General features: G+C 38.5%; 1 protein-coding gene across 3 annotated transcripts in view; it reads left to right on the top strand.

The window, feature by feature from the left end:
- The window catches only part of SLC35G2 (solute carrier family 35, member G2), a 28,167-nt gene extending 8,982 nt beyond the window's left edge, over positions 1-19,185 (top strand). For 2 of the 3 annotated variants that reach the window (XM_005863538.2, XM_014537490.1), the window contains exon 2: positions 17,748-19,185. In XM_005863538.2, coding sequence (XP_005863600.1) covers positions 17,762-19,000 — 1,239 coding nt within the window. In that variant the 5' untranslated portion in view covers positions 17,748-17,761 and the 3' untranslated portion in view covers positions 19,001-19,185. Of the gene's footprint in view, positions 1-16,482; positions 16,539-17,747 lie in introns of those variants that run through there. The other variant, XM_014537491.1, reaches the window with a different exon arrangement.
- Positions 19,186-19,562: the final 377 nt, after the last annotated feature.

Genomic DNA, 19,562 nt, shown 5'->3' with positions numbered 1-19,562 from the left:
ATATATACACACACACACACACACACATATATATCAATCTAGCTATGCCATTTAACCAACCAGGTTTTTCCAGTTTCATTTAAAATTTGACTTATGATATGGTCTGAAACAAGATGGCATCTGGTTACCATTTTAAAATTGCTTTATCTTATCTAAGTTTGATAAAATGTGGTATAAGGGGAACATGACTGAGTTGCAATTTCATTGTGTGATGTATCTAGTGTGAAGAATGTTATGATTAAATGAAACCGAATTTTTAAAAATTTGGACTAATTCTCTGGCATTTCCATAAGTCTTATCCTCAAGAGGGATTTCAGTCTTGGCTTTCTCTTGGATAAACAGCAGCAGGTACAGGGTAAATGTGAGCAGGTGGTATATGCAGTACTTGAGAATAGACTGTTGATCCTGGGTATTCCTTTTTTGTTCGGGAACTGATGTAAGTCCTGAGGGGTTGGCAGGCTTCTTTGCATACAGATAGATTGTTTCATTCTTTCTCATGAGAGTTAGGTAAAGGATAAGCAACCAATACGTACAACTTTAGCAAGCATATCAGAATAGCCCTGTAATCCGTTTTACATTTAATTAGCATCTAACCTAATTGGTGATTTAACCACTTAGATACATACGCAAAGATCGTGGAAATAGAAAAGGATCATTTTATTCCTGCCTCTTCCCCTTCTAGCAAAGACTCCCTGCCACTCTTAAAAAGATTTACCAAGCGTAGCTGAATTTAAAGATGATGCCTCATTGCGTTTAACTGATTTGCTTTTTTAAAAGACAGTAGAAAAGTGGTAGATGATAAATCTGTGTTCATTGAGAATGGCATATTTTATGCAAATTGATAAGTCCATTGCTTCAGAGATGAGAATAGCTCTTTCCTGGAAGGGGAAGTGTCGATTATAAATGGTGAAAGGCTCCTGCATTCCAGCAAGTTCTTAGCTGCCAGCCGACACATTCATCACAGCGTGCCAGAATGGATTTTAACACAGTACGACATGAATTGCTCAGCTCCAAATCAGGCATCGTTGCCTTCACACAAGCCAAATCAGCCTTCTTGTTTGAAAACTGCCACATAGGCTTTTTTTCACCCTCAGTTAACCTTTTCCTTTCCTGGTATGCATGGTTCATTACAATCTACTAAAGTCATTAACCGCCATTGAGTATAAAGGAGTCAGGCTTCTCAGTTCAATTTTGCTTACATAGTAAGTAACAGGCCCAGTGCTTCCAAGTTGATGGCAAAAGAGAATATTTAACCCAGCTCTAATCAGACTGATTTTCCACCTTCTGCTCCTTAGTTTTCCTTTCTCTCAGTCTTTGCCCCTCCTAGAGCCAGGTGTTGAGTCCTACCAACTCCTGCACAGCTGGCAACCCTTTGCTATACCTTCCCTAACTTTCTGCCCTAGATCTGTCAGCTGAGTCTCCAGCTTAAACTTGGACTAGGCCACTTGTTTGGTACATCTTTTCTACTTCTCTTTCCCATCAATCCCATAACCCTCACACCTATTCCATCAGATTTCTCCTTACCTCACTTCATCTCCAAGTTTCTTAGCTATAATTTTCTCCTCTCCTAAAATCCAGATTTACAGAGATCAGCAAAATCCTCAGGCCTCTTCCATTCTCCCACAGCCCAGTTTAACCCAACTCTTCTTAGCCCCATTAGACCACGTTCTACTTTGCTCCTCCCAGCCTGGCCCACTCTGGAATCCAATACCCATTGCCTTTCCTGGTTCAACAAAGCAGCCTTCACCCCCAACCTAACCAGCCATATCCCCAGCTTCAGCCTCATCCAGCCCCACAAAAGCAGCCTTGACCCACACCCTCTTGGGCGGCTTCTGCTTTTCGCTCAAAATAAGAATTCTTTTTCCCAGAAGCATTCCTCTTTTAAGCTGATGTTTGCTAACATGCCGAGGAGCTTATTCTTCAGCCTTATGTGCCCCAAGTCCCTTCTAGCCTAGAATAGGTAAGCTGCCATCCAGTCTTGGTGCTGTTGTGCATCTGCTAGCATTCAGGGAGTGATCCTCCCAGATGATGTCATATTTGGCTTATTACCAGCGAAGTACAGCAATGAGGACAGATTTGGACTGATTTATCCCCTGATTCTTCTGAGTAATAAGGTGCATTTGTGAGATGGTTGACGGGGACAGGAGGCTCAGTCAATGGCTGTGGATACAAAAGTTAGCTATTGAGATAAGAACCGAACCCTTTCTAAAGAATGAACTGTCAAGCTCAGAGCACCAAAACCAGATTCCGAAATGCAACAAGCTTGCCATTCCTCAGCCTCAGAGTAAATTATTTTTCTCAAGAACAAGAAGCTCCTGGAGAGAGTGAAGGATTTCATATTCTACTAATTTTTGAACCCAATAACAGTTTATAATAAGATCAATAACTGATTAATAATGTGGCTCAGCTGGTGTGGCTCAGTGGTTGAGCGTCAACCTATGAACCCAGGAGGTCATGGTTCAGTTCCCGGCTGGGGCACATGCCCGGGTTGTGGGCTTGATCCCCAGTGTGGGGTATGCAGGAGGCAGCTGATCAATGATTCTCTCTCATCATTGATGTTTCTCTCTCTCTCTTCCTCTACCTTCCTCTCTGAAACCAATAAAAATATATTTTAAAAAAATAATGTGGATATAAACATCAGAATTCATCCCCAAGTACTCCCTTTATATTGGCTATAGGCTGTTTTTTGTGTTTTTTTTTCATATGATTTGTGGAAATGACTAAGGGTGGTAACTTAGGTTTTTTTCCTTATTTCTTCCTGGTGGGTGGATGATTCAGGATCTGCTTCAAATGGCAAGGAGGTATGATGAATGGGCTTTCTATTATTATTATTATTATTTAAATATTTATTGTTGAAAGTATTATAGATATCTCCTTTCCCCACATTTGACCTCTTTTAGCCCACACCTGCCCCCAGCCACAGGCCTTTACCACACTATTGTCTGTGTCCATAGGTTATACAAATGTGCATACTTTTTTTTTCACCCACCCCTGCCTTTCTTCTGAGATTCAACAGTCTGTTCCATGCTTCTATGACTCTGGATCTATTTTGTTCATCAGTTTGTTTTGTTCTTTAGATTCCACATATGAGTGAGATCATGTGATACTTGTCTTTCTCTAGCTTATTTCTCTTAGCATAATACTCTCCAGGCAGGAACTTCCTATTTTTAGATTGGAAGATCTTTAATGATGTAGCCCAAATGAAAGTTATCTCAACCCAAGAACTTTGCAGAGATGCTGACCCCTCTCCAGGTGAATCCTAGCTGGGTGTTCTCACAATCCTGGGCCAGCATAGAGTCCAGGAGTAGGCCAAACCAAGATATGGGGTTTCTTCAGGGATCTGGAACCAGTATCCCTGCACAAAGTCGGAATTGCAGCTGAATGGCAAAAATAACAACGTGAGGATGATTCCAAAGGTGAAATCAAGATAGAAATGGGAGAATAAATAGCAGAGCTTGTGATAGCTGATAGCAGGATGGGATGAAATTCAAGGAACAGTTGTAGAATGCAGTTCAGGACTGAGTATTTTTGTTCAATCAGCATATATTAAATGTGCTTGTTTGCCAGGAACACAATATGCATGAAAACTCTTTTCCTTTCATGGAAATCACCAGGCCACAAAGGCACGCACTCTTTGGTGCCTAGATCTCTTGAAACAGTGGAAATGGCAGATTAAAGGAGCCAACATGGGCTGCACACAACCCAGAAAACTTGAGATGTTCTCACAAGTCCTGCCCAGCATGGATGTGGGAAGAGGTAGAGTGATATCATGAAGGCTCTTCTCTGTGGCTCTGAGTCTTCTCAGAAATAATAATAATTAATTATCAGAGGTCTGAGTTAATATTAGTGCTTGCCCCTTGGCCTGGAATTTGCTAGTTGGCTCTGGATGAAGATTTGAGTAGAAGTGGTTGGGAGAGTGGACAGAGTATGCAAGGGAGTTATAAGAAAACAAATTTGCCTTGATAATTGCATTTCCAGAGTAATCACATAAAATAGTAAAAGATAGCTTGAAAGAATTATTCAGATTCTGTCCCAATTAGCAGTCCTAAATCCATATTTACCACTATTGGCAAGCATTTCTTCAGTAGGAGGTCAAAGTGCTGTCTACCCATCGTTAAAGAAATCTTAAGTTATTATTATCTCAGTCTACCAACCAATGCTGGGAGATTCTTTCAAAAATCTATTCTAGCTTTCTTGACAAATTGTAGGCTATTTTCTCCAAATAATAACTACATGAGGAACAAAATGTAGGCAAATTATCTATTATAAATTACTATTATACACCATCCTATCTCATCAAGAAAAGAGTTAATAGCAATTTAAGGCTATTGAAGGGATCACCAGCATTATCTTCGGTCTTTGATTCACTAGACTGTCATTATGTGTGAATGAATACTCTTCCATAAATTTCAAAATATTAATGCTTTACTGGCATCTGTATTAAAATAATATTGTTAAAACAGAGTAGGCAGGAAAGGTTCCTTGACAACAGGATTCCATTATAAATATTACATGGTTTGCCAGTATGTCTGTATATCTGACAGGGTTTAGTTGCAGATAACAAAACTCACTCTAGCTCTTTCAAAGAGAAAGAGGTATAATACTTAGGAATCAGAAAGAGATATAACACAAGGAATCAGAAGTTTTTAAAATCAGTGGAAGGGCTGGAGGAGCAGATTTCAAGCGGGGTCTCCAGGCATATTTCCTAGAATGCATGATTTTATACTTTAAAAATCCCTAATTTAGCAATTCTTGTTTTTTGTTTTTTTAATGTTCACCCAAAGGTATTTTTTCCCATTGATTTTTAGAAAGAGTAGAAGGGAGGGTGGAGGTGGAGAGAGAGAAACATCAGGTTGAGAGAGAAACATCAATTGGTTGCTTCTGCAGGCTCCCAGACTGGGGATTGAACTCACAACCTGAATATGTGCCCTGACTGGTCATTGAACCTGCAACATTTTGGTGCATGGGACAACACTCCAACCAACTGAGCGATCTGGCCAGGGCAGTTTCCCAGATCTTAAAAAAATTCTTTTCTAGGGAATATCATGGATTACATGCAGGGAGTTCTTTTGTATATACCTTTTGTGAGTTTTCTAAGAATAAAAATCTAATCTTTAGATGTTCACAGAATTATGGTGTGAGTTTTCTGTTAGCTATTGTAACAAATTACCTACAAACTTGGTGGCTTAAAACAACACGAATTTATTATCTTGCAGTTCTGTAAGTTAGAGGTCTAATACGTGCATCACTGGACTAAAACCAAGGTGTTGGCTGGGTGTGTTCCCTTCTAGAGGATCAAGGGAAGGACCGTTTCCTCGCCTTTTCCAGTTTTAGAGAGTGCCCATATTCCTTGGCTCATGACTCCCTTCTTATCTTCAATGCCAGCAACAGCAGGCTGAGTCCTTGCATTGTATCACTCTGACCCTGCTTCTGTTTTCACATCTCCTCTGAGTTTCCTGTTGCTGTCTTCCACTTTTAAGGGCCCTTCTGATTGTATTGGACTTAACTAGATAATCCAGGGTAGTTTTCCTATTTTAAGGTTGGCTGATTAGCAGCCTTAATTCCATCTGCAACCTTAATTCCCCTTTGTCATATAATGTATTCACAGGTTCTGGGAATTAGAATGTGGACATCTCTGTGAGGGGTTGAGGATCATTATTCTGCCTACCATGGATAGTTACTTTGCAGTGTAGTATAGAAGAAAGGGTTTGGGAAGGCAGATCTGGATCTGAATCTTGTCCCTATCATTAACAGGCTATGTCACCCACTGGCTTGCAAGTGACCTAACCTCCCGGAACCTATTTCCTCACATTAAAATGGAGATTATAATACCGACTTTATAGACTTGTTTTGACCTTTAAATGGAAAAATCAAGGTCCTAGTATATGCCTGACACAGAGAAGGGTTAAATAAACATAATTATTATAATTATATAATTATAATTAGAGAATCCAGAGCCATATTCAGGACCAAACAATCCGAAAGAGCACATCCCAGGTGCTTGGGAGCATCTGTTCTTGATATTTCTTGTGGTTTCATTTTTCTTTTAACTCTAATTAAATGGTTGCCTCAAATCCTTTCAAAACCAAACAGTGTGTTGATCCTAAATAAACACACAAACATGAATAAAGACACACTTTATTTCACTTTTAATCTCAGCTAGGTTCTCTCCATAGATCATATCTGAATGGAGAACAAAGACAAACATGAATACTCTTGATTTATCTCCTATTTGTTTTTCTACCATCTGCCTCTGGCCATCAAAAACCATTTCTTCATTGACATTCAGTGGGAAGACTTCAAAGTTGTTATCTGTTCATTTTCACATATGTGGCTTTTCACATAATGGTTATGGGTCTATCTTGCATAAAGGATTAGTGGCAGTTGGTCATCCCATTTGCCTTGCAGCTCTCAGAAAGCTGAAGTTAATGATTAACCTATTGTGTTCAAAGCCCACTGTTGGACCCATGTTAACTAGCCATTAAAGGTGATATTGTAGAGTATTTAATGACACACAAAAATATTTACAATGTATTGGTAAGTAAAGTGGGAAAGTTATAAAATAAGATATAGTGTTTGATACCATTTGCGGGGGTGGGGGTGGGGGGGTGGTGGTGGCGCGGAATGTTCACAAATACAAAAAGGCCTAGAGAGGGTCAGTAGTTATTTCTGGGGGGTAGGATTCTAAGTGATTTTTATTTTCTTTATTTTACCACACTTCTGTATTTTCTACAATAAACATATGTTGCTTTTGTAATAGGGATAAACAAAAAGTTATTTCCTTAGAGATCTGATGGTGGTAAATAGCTCCTGAGTGAGAAGCTTGTCCTGATCAAGCCCGGGAAGCCTGATGAGGAACTACTGTATACTTGGTGGTGGGACCCACTTGACTGGACCAAACTTTGAGATGTGCACTGGGAAGCAGGGAAATAGCAACAGAAGTTCATTCTGGTGATGCTGGAAGACATATATGTCTAGTTCCCTTCCTAATTGATTAAGAATGGTTTAAGAAAAGCAGATACACATTACTGAAGGAACAGATTCAGTTATACCTGAGGAACTTAATGTTAAAGGAAATATGGGAGACCTAGCAGCAGAAATAGAGCTAGCAGTACAGAAGCCAAATACACAAATTCTCTTTTAGCCAAACTGCACACCTTAATGTTTTATTGTTCTTGCATATCATTAAGGATTTTAAAGTGTTTTAATGAATAAGGCTCCCTATTTGAGTCATTAGCCTTATAAATCCATTTATATTATTTATATTTTGTTAACAAAATTTGACTCATTTAAAAAAATAGTCCATTAATTCATTCAACAAACACTTATTAAATACCTATTTCATGCCAAGAACTGTGCTAAGTGCTGCAAATATAATAATTAGTGATACCTAATTTTAATACCTGTGGGGTTAAAACCCTTACATTCTAGTGAAAGAGAAAGCAAAAACACAGTTGTAATTCAATGCAATATATTCTATGATTGAAGATATAATGAAAGTCCTGGGGTGGGTATAAAACTCAGGTTGGGATGGAAGGTAGCCTAGGAAAGTTTTCCAGAGAAAGTGATATTTAATGTGGGCCTTGAAGAATGAGAAGAAATTTACCAGGTGAAAAAGCAGGAAGAGAGTATTCCACAAAGTAGGAACGGCATATGTAAAAACCCAAAGACATGAAAGAGCAGATCATATTCAAAGAATTTCCTGTAGTTTGGAATAGCCAGAATTTGTGAGCATATGGAAGACAAGCAGAGCATGAGGCTATGATAATTAATGTGTCAGCTAGGTTGGTCAAAGATTACTTTGGATGTTTTCAGATAAGATTTATATTTAAATTGGTGGACCTGAGTAAAGCAGATTGCCTTCCATAATGTGGGTGGCCTCTTCCGATCAGTTGAAGGCCTGAATAGAGCAAAAGACTACCCTTGAGTAAGAGGGGAATTCTGCCCTAGACAGCCTTTGCATTTACACTACAGCACTGTCTCTTCTCTGGGTCTCCAGCTTGTTGTTCTCCACTGCAGATTTTGGACTTCCTAGCCTCCATAATCGCATGAGTAAATTCCTTTAAAAAATTACATATATGTCTCCTATTGATTCTGTTTCTCTGGATAACCCTGACTAATAGAGGCTAAAGGCAGAGGATAGGGAGACTTCTTCTGAACATTTCAGTTTAGATTATCAAAGGAAACTAGGTTTTCAGTTACCTAAAATTTCCGTTGATTGAGCAGTGATACCAAGAGAGCAGATGTGGCTATCGAGGCCTATAAGATCATATAGAAATATCAGTAGTCTTTTAAAAAATATTTTAATTTTTTTCAATTATAGGTTACATTCAATACTATTTTGTATTAGTTTCAGGTGTACAGCATAGTGATTAGACAAGCATACACCTTCCAAGTGTTCCCCCTCTCTCCCGGTATTTCCAGTACCCAACTGGCACCATACATAGTTATTATATTGTTGACTATATTTCCTATTTTGTAACTACTAATCTGTACTTCTCAATCCCTTCACCCTTTTCACCCAATTTCTCAAAACCTCTCCCCTCTGGTAACCATCAGTCTATTCTCAAGTCTGTTTCTGTTTTGTTCGTTTATTTATATTGCTCTTTAGATTCCACATGTAAGTGAAATCGTATGATATCTGTCTTTCTCTGACTGCCTCATTTCATTTAACATAATACTTTCTAGGTCCATTCATGCTGTTGCAAATGTTAAGATTTTGCTCTTTTTCGTGGCCAAGTAATATTCCTGTGTGTGTGTGTGCATGCATGTGTGTGTGCATGCGCATGTGTGTGCATGCACACGCACGTGCATATTTACTTGCTTTTTAATATACTTGTCCATTGATGGGCACATGGGTTGCTTCCATGACTATCATAAATAATGCTGCAATGAACATAGGGGTGCATATATTCTTTGAATTAGTGTTTTGGGTTTCTTCAGATATATACCCAGAAGTGGAATTGCTGGGTCATAAGTAGTTCCATTTTTAATTTTTTGAGGAAACTCCATACTATTTTCCACAGTGGCTGCAACAATCTGCATTCCCACCAATAGTGCAGTTCTGTTTTCTCAACATCCTCACCACCGCTTGTTTGATTTATTGATGATAGCCATTCTGACAGATGTGAAGTGATATCTCATTGTGATTTTAATTTGCATTTCTCTGATGATTAATGACATTGAGCATCTTTTCATGTCTATTGGCCATCTGTATGTACTCTTTGGAGAAGTGTCCATTTAGATTCTCTGTCCATTTCTTCATTGGATTTTTTTTTTTGGTGTTGAGTTATATAAGTTCTTCATAAATTTTGCTTACTAACCCCTTATCAGATGTACCATTGGCAGATATGCCCTTCTATTCAGTGGGTTGTCTTTTCATTTTGATGGTTTCCTTGACTGTGCAGCTTTTTAGTTTGCTGTAGTCCCAATTGTTTATTTTTCTTTTGTTTCCTTTGCCCAAAGAGATATACCAGAAAAAATATTACTAAGAGAAATGTCTAAGATTTTACTGCCTAGATTTTCATCTAGGATTTTTATAGTATCGAGTCTTAGATTTAAGTCTAATCCATTTTGAGCTTATTATTGTATATGGTGTAAGAAGGTGGTGTAGTTTCATTTTTTTGGTAAATATCTGTCCAATTCCCCAACACAATTTATTGATAGACTGTCTATACCCCATTGTATGTTCTTGTCTCTTTTGTCAAATATGAATTGACTATATAGGTGTGGGTTTATTTCTGGGTTCTCTAATCTGTTCCGCTGATCTATATGTCTGTTTTTATGCCAATGCCATGCTGTTTTGATTACCATGGCCTTGTAGTATAATAATTATTCCTCCAATTTTGTTCTTCTTTCTCAAGATTGCTGTGGCTATTCAAGGTCTTTGTGGTTCCATATAAATTTTTGAATTATTTATTCTAGTGCTGTGAAACACCCATTGGTATGTTGATAGGAATTGCGTTGAAGCTATAGATTGAATTAACAATGCCAAGTGTCCCTACCCATAAGCATGGAATGCACTTCCATTTATTTGTATCTTCTTCAATTTCTGTCTTCAAAGTCTTATAATTTTCTGAGTACAGACAGTTCTTTTACCTCCTTGGTTAAATTTACTCCTAGGTACTTTATTTTTTTTTTATGAAATTGTAAATGGGATTGTTTTCTTAGTTTCCCTTTCTAATAGTTCTGTATAAAAATGCAATAGATTTATTTTGAATCCTGCTACTTTACTGATTTTTTTGGTAGAACCGTTAGGGTTCTCTATATACAGCATCATGTCATCTGCAAATAAAATATCAGTAGTTTTAATATCATTCCCCATTCTTTTCCATGTTTCCCTCTTCTTGGCTTTCAAATCCATTCTATTTCATCCAACAAACATTTGAGTGCTAGTATGTGCCAGGCACTGTGTTAAGGGCAGAGGATATAATGGTGGGAAAAATCTGCTACCAAGATGTGTAAAGTCTGATGGGAAAGACAGGATATAAACACATGTATACTTAGACAGAGGGGCACAGAGGTAAGAAAGGCTAGAGAAGACTGCAAAGGAGGACATAGCACTTGAGCAAACCAATCAAGCACAGATGGGAGCTCAACAGGTAGATAAGGGCAGAAATGAGGAGGACCCAGTTATTCCAGGCAGACAGAATAATGTGAAAAAAGAATTAAATTTTGCCCTAACTGGTTTGGCTCAGTGGATAGAGCATCGGCCTGCAGACTGAAGGGTCCCAGGTTCGATTCCGGTCAAGGGCATGTACCTTGGTTGCGGGCACATCCCCAGTGGGGAATGTGCAGGAGGCAGCTGAATCGATGTTTCTCTCTCATCGATGTTTCTAACTCTCTATCCCTCTCCCTTCCTCTCTGTAAAAAAATCAATAAAATATATTTAAAAAGAAAAAAGAATTAAATTTTACTGAACACTTGCTAGGTGCCAGATACTAAGTGTTTTGTATGTATTAACCGATTTAATATTTTATTCTACCTCATGAGCTAATACAATTGTTATTTTACAGAAGAGGAAATTGGCAAAGAGGTTAAGTTGCCCTGGGTCACATATTTAATAAGTTCTATAGTAAGGGTTCTGCAACCAATTCCACTGTGATGAGGGGTTCCCCACATCAACAAACAATGTTCTGACAGTAGCTGGGTGTTCTACAATTCAATTCAATTCAATTCTGACACTAACTACTTGGAGATAGTATAAGATCCAACAGGTTGAGAGCTCATTCTTACAAAATTGCCTTCCTCTACCCGATCCCTGCCTTTCAGATGCCAGTCAAAAGTCCAGATTGTCGCCCTAGCTGGTTTGACTCAGTGGATAGAGCATCAGCCTGCAGACTGAAGGGTCCCGGGTTCGATTCCAGTCAAGGGCACATGCCTGGGTTGTGGGCTCAATTCCCCAGTGTGGGGCATGCAGGAGGCAGCCAATCAATGATTCTCTCTCATCATTGATGTTTCTATCTCTCTCTCCCTCTCCCTTCCTCTCTGAAATCAATAAAAATATATATTTAAAAAATAAATAAATTTTTAAAAAAGTCTCCATTGTCATCTGAGCCTCTGGCCAATCTATAGATCAGAGTTTCCCACAACCTCCTCCTTAGGTTAAATTAGTTTGCCAGAGAAGCTCACAGAACTCAGAGAAACATTTTACTTACTAGTTTACCAGTTTATTATGAAGGGATATAGCTCAGAAACAGCCAGATGGAATAGATGCTTAGGGTAAGGTATGTCAAAAGGTCACGGGGGAGGGGAGCAGTAAGAGATCAACCAAAGGACTTGTATGCTTGCATATAAGCATAACCAATGGACACAGACACTGGGGGGAGGGGGGGCGGTGAGGGCATGTGCTGGAGGGTGGAGGTGGCCAGGGAGAGGTCAATGGGGGAAAAAGGAGACATATGTAATACTATATGTAATACTTTGAACAATAAAGAATTTTTTTTAAAAAAAAGGTCACAGAGCTTCCATGCCTTTCTGAGCATGCCACTCTCCCCAAATGTCCATGTGTTCACCAACGCAGAAGTTCTCCAAACTTTTTCCTCTTGGGTTTTTATGGATGCTCCATTACATAGTCATGATTGATTCGATCATTCACAATTGGCCATTGATTCAACCTCCAGGCACTCTCCTCTCGCCAGAGGTAGTGGATGGGACTAAAATTTCCAATCTTCAAATCACTTGGTTGGCTTCCCCTGCAACCAGCCCCCATCCTTGGGTGTTTTTCAAAACCAAGGACATATTTATGCTCTCATCACTTAAGATATTCCAAGGGTTTTGGGAGCTCTGAGCCAGGAACTGTGGATAAAACCCAAATATATATAAGAAATATATATTTTGGTCATCTGAATGACCAAAATATATATTTCTTATAAATCACAATATCACATGTAGCTAGGATTCCAATCCAGGCAGCCTGGCTTCAGTATCCACTTAAAAAAAATTCCAGCCCTGTGCCACTCCCTGTCTTCCTTAGTCAGTATGCAGTAGCCCATACGCTCATTAAATTCTTAAAGCCAGAAGGGCCCTTAGATAATCTAGTCAAGTAGTTCTCACACAAATAAATTATACATTAGGACTACCGAGGAGGTTTTAAAAAATATCAATGCCTAGCATTTCCTCCCCCTCTCCTAAAACCTTACTGAAGGAACCACTATTTTCTCCTTTCCCTTTCTTTTTTCTTTTTGTATTTTAAGTTTTGTTAAAATATACATAACACAATCTTACCATTTTAACTATACAATTCAATGGTATTAAATACATTCACAATATTGTGTAATAATCACCCCTATTTCTAAAACATTTTCATTACCCCAAACAGAAACTCTAACCTTTAAATATAATTACCTGTTTCTCTACACCTCCCCCCCCCTCCGCCCCGCTCCGCCCAGGCCTTGTAACGTCTAATCTATTTTGTTTTTATGAATTTGCCTATTCTAAATACCTCTTATAAGTGGTATCATACAATATTTGTCCTTTTGTATCTGGCTTATTTCAGTTAGCACAATGTCTTAAAGGTTCATCCATACTGTAGTATATTTCATTCCTTCTTATGGCTGAATAATAGTTGATTATATGGGTATACCACATTTTCTTTATTCATTCATCTGTTTAAGCACTTAGGTTGTCTCCTCTCCTCCCCGCTAAACACACACTGGAGGAAATACTATTTTTTAAAACTTAACTATGTCATACACTAAGAGAATAAAACGACAAAAGGAGGCACAGGGAAAAGGCCCAGAGGAGTGAAAATGTGTGCAATTCAGTTTGGAAGCCAGGTTTTAGGGTACGATTCTCAGCAGCAGGGATGGCCATGTGACTGAGCCTTTTTCCTACATTCTACACAGATATTTTGTCATCATCACCACTGTTTCCTGTCAGAGAACTTACGATTTCAGGAAAATGAAAATAGTTTCTTTTCTGAAAGAGAGCGTAGAAGCAGATTCTTTTCTCTCTAAAGCAGTGGGCTTTAACACAAAGATACAGACTTGAAAAGTTTTAATAAAGCACAAACAAACTTAAATGCTACCAGGCCAGTGGGGCTCAGTGGTTGAGCATCAACCTATGAACCAGGAGGTCACAGTTTGATTCCCCGGTCAGGGCACATGCTGAGTTGCAGGGCGTGCAGGAGGCAACCAATCGATGATTCTCTCTCATCATTGATGTTTTTCTCTCCTTCTCTGAAACAATAAAAATATATATTAAAAAAAACTTAAATACTGCCTCTAGTCCTCTGATCCTCATGAGTTGCAGTGGGAAAGGGAGAGAAGAATCTCTATTCAAAGAGGGAAGTTAAGGGTTATGCCTTATCATCATTCCAGGCAGGGTTTAGAATAAGGAGGGTAGAATCATGCTGACAGCCTTTGGGGCCTCAGTACATGAGCCCCTTTTCATCAGTTCAGAGGAAGGAGAGGCTCCTCTCAACAGGTCTCAGGAGAAACATTTAACAGCACAGATCCTATGTTTGTCCTGTTGTCTCAAGATAGCCTGAAAAAGATGGTTGTTGCGGCTTTCATTTTAGGTGACCAGTTAGGAATTCAGGGGTGGGCAAACTTTTTGACTCGAGGGCCACAATGGGTTCTTAAACTGGACCGGAGGGCCGGAACAAAAGCATGGATGGAGTGTTTGTGTGAACTAATATAAATTCAAAGTAAACATCATTACATAAAAGGGTACGGTCTTTTTTTTTTTTTAGTTTTATTCATTTCAAACGGGCCGGATCCGGCCCGCGGGCCGTAGTTTGCCCACAGCTGAGTTAGGTTGTAGTCTTTTCACATTCATTCAGGGCAAGGATGTTTAAGTACATTGGGGCTGTTTAGGTATAAGGTGGTAACCTATCAGCTCTTATGTGTCAAATATCACATTAGTGCCTACATTTAAACCACTATATTATAATCAAGTTTCAATAGCCAGCTTTATACCTAAGACTTTTTACCACTTTTAGGGATCAAGCCAATCAAAGGGTAAGATATAACTGGGGAATGTAGTTCAGCCTAGCCAAGTTTAAACATCAAAAAGCCATCACACAACATCAGCCAATATATGAGACACGTGTCCCTTTCCTTTTCCTTCCTTCCTGTGCCAATAAACCAGGGGAGCTAGAGCCTAGAAGAGGGATATGGAGGAAGTGTCCCAGAGGCAGACCATATTGCTCTCCCAACACTCTCCAAAGGAGAGTTAAAATAACAGACCACATCCTCTCCCTATTCATGGCCTTGGAGCTATAAATCTGGCAGGCAGTAGGGAAGGGGGAAGCTCTGAATGGATATGTCATAATTTTAACAATGGACAGCAAGTGGGAAGTTATATGATCTGAAATATCATTAAGATACTGGATGACTAGCAAGGAAAGGAGATTTAATATAGCAAGTTTGGGTCCAATGACTGGAGACAAAACCCTACTGAGCAGAGACAACTAAATAACAAAATGATTAGATTACAAAAATTAGAACTACTGCAGATACTAAACAAAGAAGAAAAAAAAAGTGGCTAGAGTGGTTAAGGAAAGCTTATTTCTAAAAGGCAGATTGGGACTGGACCTTCATAAAAGATGAACATTATTTAGAAAGTTGGAGCAGAGGGGAAACTATTGAGAATAAAGACTTACAGAAATGATATGTATGTGGGGAGTGAGGACAGGGAGAACACAGGATTAAAGTATGTGTGCTAAGAAGCTAAGTATTGATAGGAGCTACACTAGACAGGGACTTGAGAACCAGGCAGAGGAAAAGAGAATGGGGAAGCTTAAGAGAAGTTTTTGTTTTGAGTCTTTTAAAGACAGATTAATATGATAGTGGTATAATACAGATGTATTTTGGGGAAGGATTGAGATTCAAGGGGGCTAGTTAGGATGCTATTGCAATATTCTAAATAGGAATTAGCAATAACCAAAACAGAATCAAAACAGAAAGGAAAATGGAATTGGAGAAAGGAAAATATTTTAAAGACAAAAGATAGCCCAGCCAGTGTGGCTCAGTGGTTAAGCGTTGACCTCTGAACCAGGAGGTTACAGTTCGATTCCCGGTCAAGGCACATGCCTGGGTTGCAGGCTTGATCCCCAGTGTGGGGTGGGCAAGAGGCAGCTGATCAATGATTCTCTCTCATCATTGATGTTTCTATATCTCTATCCTTCTCCCTTCCGTTTTTAAATAAAAAAATATTTTTTTAAAAAAACAAGAGTGATGACTAAATGGAAGTGTGGTGCCAGAAAGGATAACTCAGAGTATTCCTTGGTTTCTAACTTGGGGAACTGGAGGAATGGTGGTATTACAAACATAAGTGAGGAGACCATGACAATTAATTCAATTTGTGATTATTAAAATTGAAGTCATGATTTTTTCTTGTTGTTAATTCTCATCCCAGGATATTTTTTTCCATTGATTTTCTTAGAGAGAATAGAAGGGGGGTAGGGAGAGACACAGAGATAGAAACATTGATGAGGTAGAGACATTGACAGGTTGCCTCCCTCACACACTCCGACTGGGGCCAAGGATTGAGCCTGTAACCGAGGTCCGTACCCTTGACCGGAATGGAACCCACGACCCTTCAGTCTGCAGGCCGACACCCTAACCACTTAACCAAACAGGCTAGGACTGAAGTTATGATTTGAAGTGGAAATGTCCTGATACAAGTTGGAAAAAAACCCATCAGATTAGCTTGATAGCAATATGCACCAAGGACTGCAAGTGAAAGGTACAGGCTGAGAAACTGAAAGACCTGTAGGCACAGGTGGTGTTTTTTTAAATAACTTCTTCCAACTGAAGGTGATGTCCTTCAGAAGAGAAAGGAGTAAATAGGAGTGGAGCAGTTGGTGTCAAAGAACAAAATAGAATTTGTTATCTGGACCATGGTTTAAGATCCTGGAACTGATGGGTTTTTGGCAAGGAATAGAAAGTTTGTCATGAGGACAAAAAAATAAGGTTTCTTTCTTTTCTTTCTTTCTTTCTTTCTTTCTTTTTTAGAGGGGAGAGGAGGAATCATTTAGAAAGAAATTGTTCTTAGATGGATGAATAATGAAAGAGAGCTGAGTGAACAAACAGGTGTGTTTTTTTAAAAAATACGTATTTTAATTTATTTCAGAGAGGAAGGGAGAGGGACAGAGAGATAGAAACATCCATGATGAGAGAGAATCATTGATTGGCTGCCTCCTGCACACCCCCTACTGGGGATTGAGCCCGCAACCCAGGCATATGCCTTGACCAGGAATCAAACCGTGACCTCCTGGTTCATAGGTCGATGCTCAATCACTGACCCACACTGACTAGGCCAAACACAAGTTTTTAAGAAATGAATAACATTGTATAAGATATCCAGTGTTCCAAAAGAGTTAATTATATGGGAAAGGTAACTGAATTTATTGTTAACATTTATTGAGAGTTTACGGTATGTCAGCACTGTGGAAAATTCTTTATATGCATTAATCTCATATAATCCTTACAAGAAGCTTAACTTTTTTCCCACTCAACATGTCATGAACATCTTTTCACGTCAGTAAAAATCTGCATTGTTGTTTTTAATGGATGCATAGCACAGTGTTCCATTGTATGAAGTAAATCCAGTAAAATCTGTTAAGAAACATATTGTCCAAATGGTCATCAGGAAGGTTGTACAGCAACAATGTATGAATGTCACTAAATCCATTTTATTTTTTAATTTCTTTGTATCCATATATCTGAAAAATGTATGGAGAGCCTAGAATAAATGTTAAAAAATCACTATAATTTGTAATATAAGGCTAATTCTGGTATTATACAGAAGTGATTTTACAAAAGACTTAGACTTATCCACCCACAATTTATAATATAGACAAATGAACATAATGAGAAGGAAAGTTCTGATCTAAGTTATGTTTTTCCTATTGGATGGGTAGACACACAGGTAGGAATGAAAAGATGGAAAAATATCAGTTGTCTGCGATGTAAAGATATGAAATAGAGCTGAATGAGTCAAGGAACAAGCAGAATGAGAAACAGGGGCAGACTTAAGATGAGAATGAAAAAGGTAGGTCATTTCATTGGGTCTCATACATCTGATGAGGCATATTCCAATGATCTCTTCCTGTTACTTACAAAGAAAAACTCCTGGGAGACATCTGTAATACTGTCAACAATAAAAAAATATACATATTAATAAAAAAAACTGTTACAACCTCTTTCTATTATTGAATTGGTATATATGATTATAATAGAAATTAAAACTAAATTTCAATTGAATATGTACATTTGTCTCTTTTTTTTCTTCTTAAATAGAATTACTGGAAGAAATGGATACTTCTCCCTCCAAAAAATATCCAGTTAAAAAACGGGTGAAAATACATCCTAACACAGTGACGGTGAAATACACTTCTCATTATCCCCAGCCTGGGGATAATGGATATGAAGAAATTAATGAAGATTATGGAAATTTTATGGAAGAAAATCCAAAGAAAGGCCTGTTGAGTGAAATGAAAAGAAAAGGAAGAACTTTTTTTGGAACCATGGATACCCGACCTCCACCCACAGAAGACCCCATGACAAATGAGATTGGACAATTCCAAAGCTTTGCAGAAAAAAACATTTTTCAATCCAGAAAAATGTGGATAGTGCTATTTGGATCTGCTTTGGCTCATGGATGTGTAGCTCTTATCACTAGGCTTGTTTCTGATCGTTCTAAAGTTCCATCTCTAGAACTGATTTTTATCCGTTCTGTCTTGCAGGTCTTATCTGTGTTAGTTGTGTGTTACTACCAGGAGGCCCCCTTTGGACCCAGTGGATATAGATTACGACTCTTCTTTTATGGTATATGCAATGTCATCTCTATCACCTGTGCTTATACATCGTTTTCTATAGTTCCTCCCAGCAATGGGACCACTATGTGGAGAGCCACAACCACAGTCTTCAGTGCCGTTTTGGCTTTTTTACTTGTAGATGAGAAAATGGCTTATATTGACATGGCTACAGTTATTTGTAGCATCTTAGGTGTTTGTCTTGTCATGATCCCCAACATAGTTAATGAAGAAAATTCCTCGTTAAATGCTTGGAAAGAAGCCTTTGGATATACTATGACTGTGATGGCTGGGCTGACCACTGCGCTTTCCATGATAGTATACAGATCCATTAAGGAGAAGATCAGCATGTGGACTGCACTGTTTACCTTTGGTTGGACTGGGACAGTCTGGGGAATATCTACTATGTTTGTTCTTCAAGAACCCATTATCCCATTAGATGTAGAAACCTGGAGTTATCTCATTGCTATTTGCGTCTGTTCTACTGCAGCATTCTTAGGAGTTTATTATGCCTTGGATAAATTCCATCCAGCTTTGGTCAGCACAGTACAACATTTGGAGATTGTGGTAGCAATGGTCTTGCAGCTTCTAGTGTTACACATATTTCCTAGTATCTATGATGTCTTTGGAGGGGTAATCATTATGATCAGTGTTTTTGTCCTTGCTGGCTATAAACTTTACTGGAGGAATTTAAGAAGGCAGGATTACCAGGAAATAGTAGACTCTCCCATTAAATGAATACCTGATTATTATCTTCTTAACCATCAGTTATTAATACGTACACTGCCATTTTAATATTCACCTATTTTTTGTGTTGTATAATTGACAGAGTGCTATATAATATTTAACATATGCAGATATAGGAAATATATTCTAGTCTATTATATTAAAAAACAAACATGAAATATATGAAATGTCATGAACCCTTGTCTTCATTGTTATTAACAAAAGGTAATTGTGGTATAAGGGGAATGTTAACTTTCATGGAAGAAATGACCCCTTTCAAATGGAACTTCTGTGGTCCTAAAGTTCAAAGATTAGAAAAATGTTCATGCCCAATGTTTTACAAATGTTCAACAAAAATCCTTCAATATTCAAAAATTGGCATTTGTGAAAAGTACACTATAAGGTGAAATGCTGAACACCAACCTCCGTTTTGTCATCTACGTGCGTTAGAAAACTAGAGGTGATTGGGTTGGGCAAGGAAGCTTGAGTTCAGGCAAGAAGAGGGAATAAAAGAAAGGAGCTGATTATTCCCTGACAATGGTGCTTAGCCTACCTTAGAACAGGAAGTTGGTCT

Source organism: Myotis brandtii, unplaced genomic scaffold (genome assembly GCF_000412655.1).
Source record: "Myotis brandtii unplaced genomic scaffold, ASM41265v1 scaffold18, whole genome shotgun sequence".
Classification (NCBI taxonomy): Eukaryota; Metazoa; Chordata; class Mammalia; order Chiroptera; family Vespertilionidae; genus Myotis; species Myotis brandtii.
Note: the sequence above shows the minus strand (reverse complement) of the source record. Positions and strands in the feature narration are given on the sequence as shown.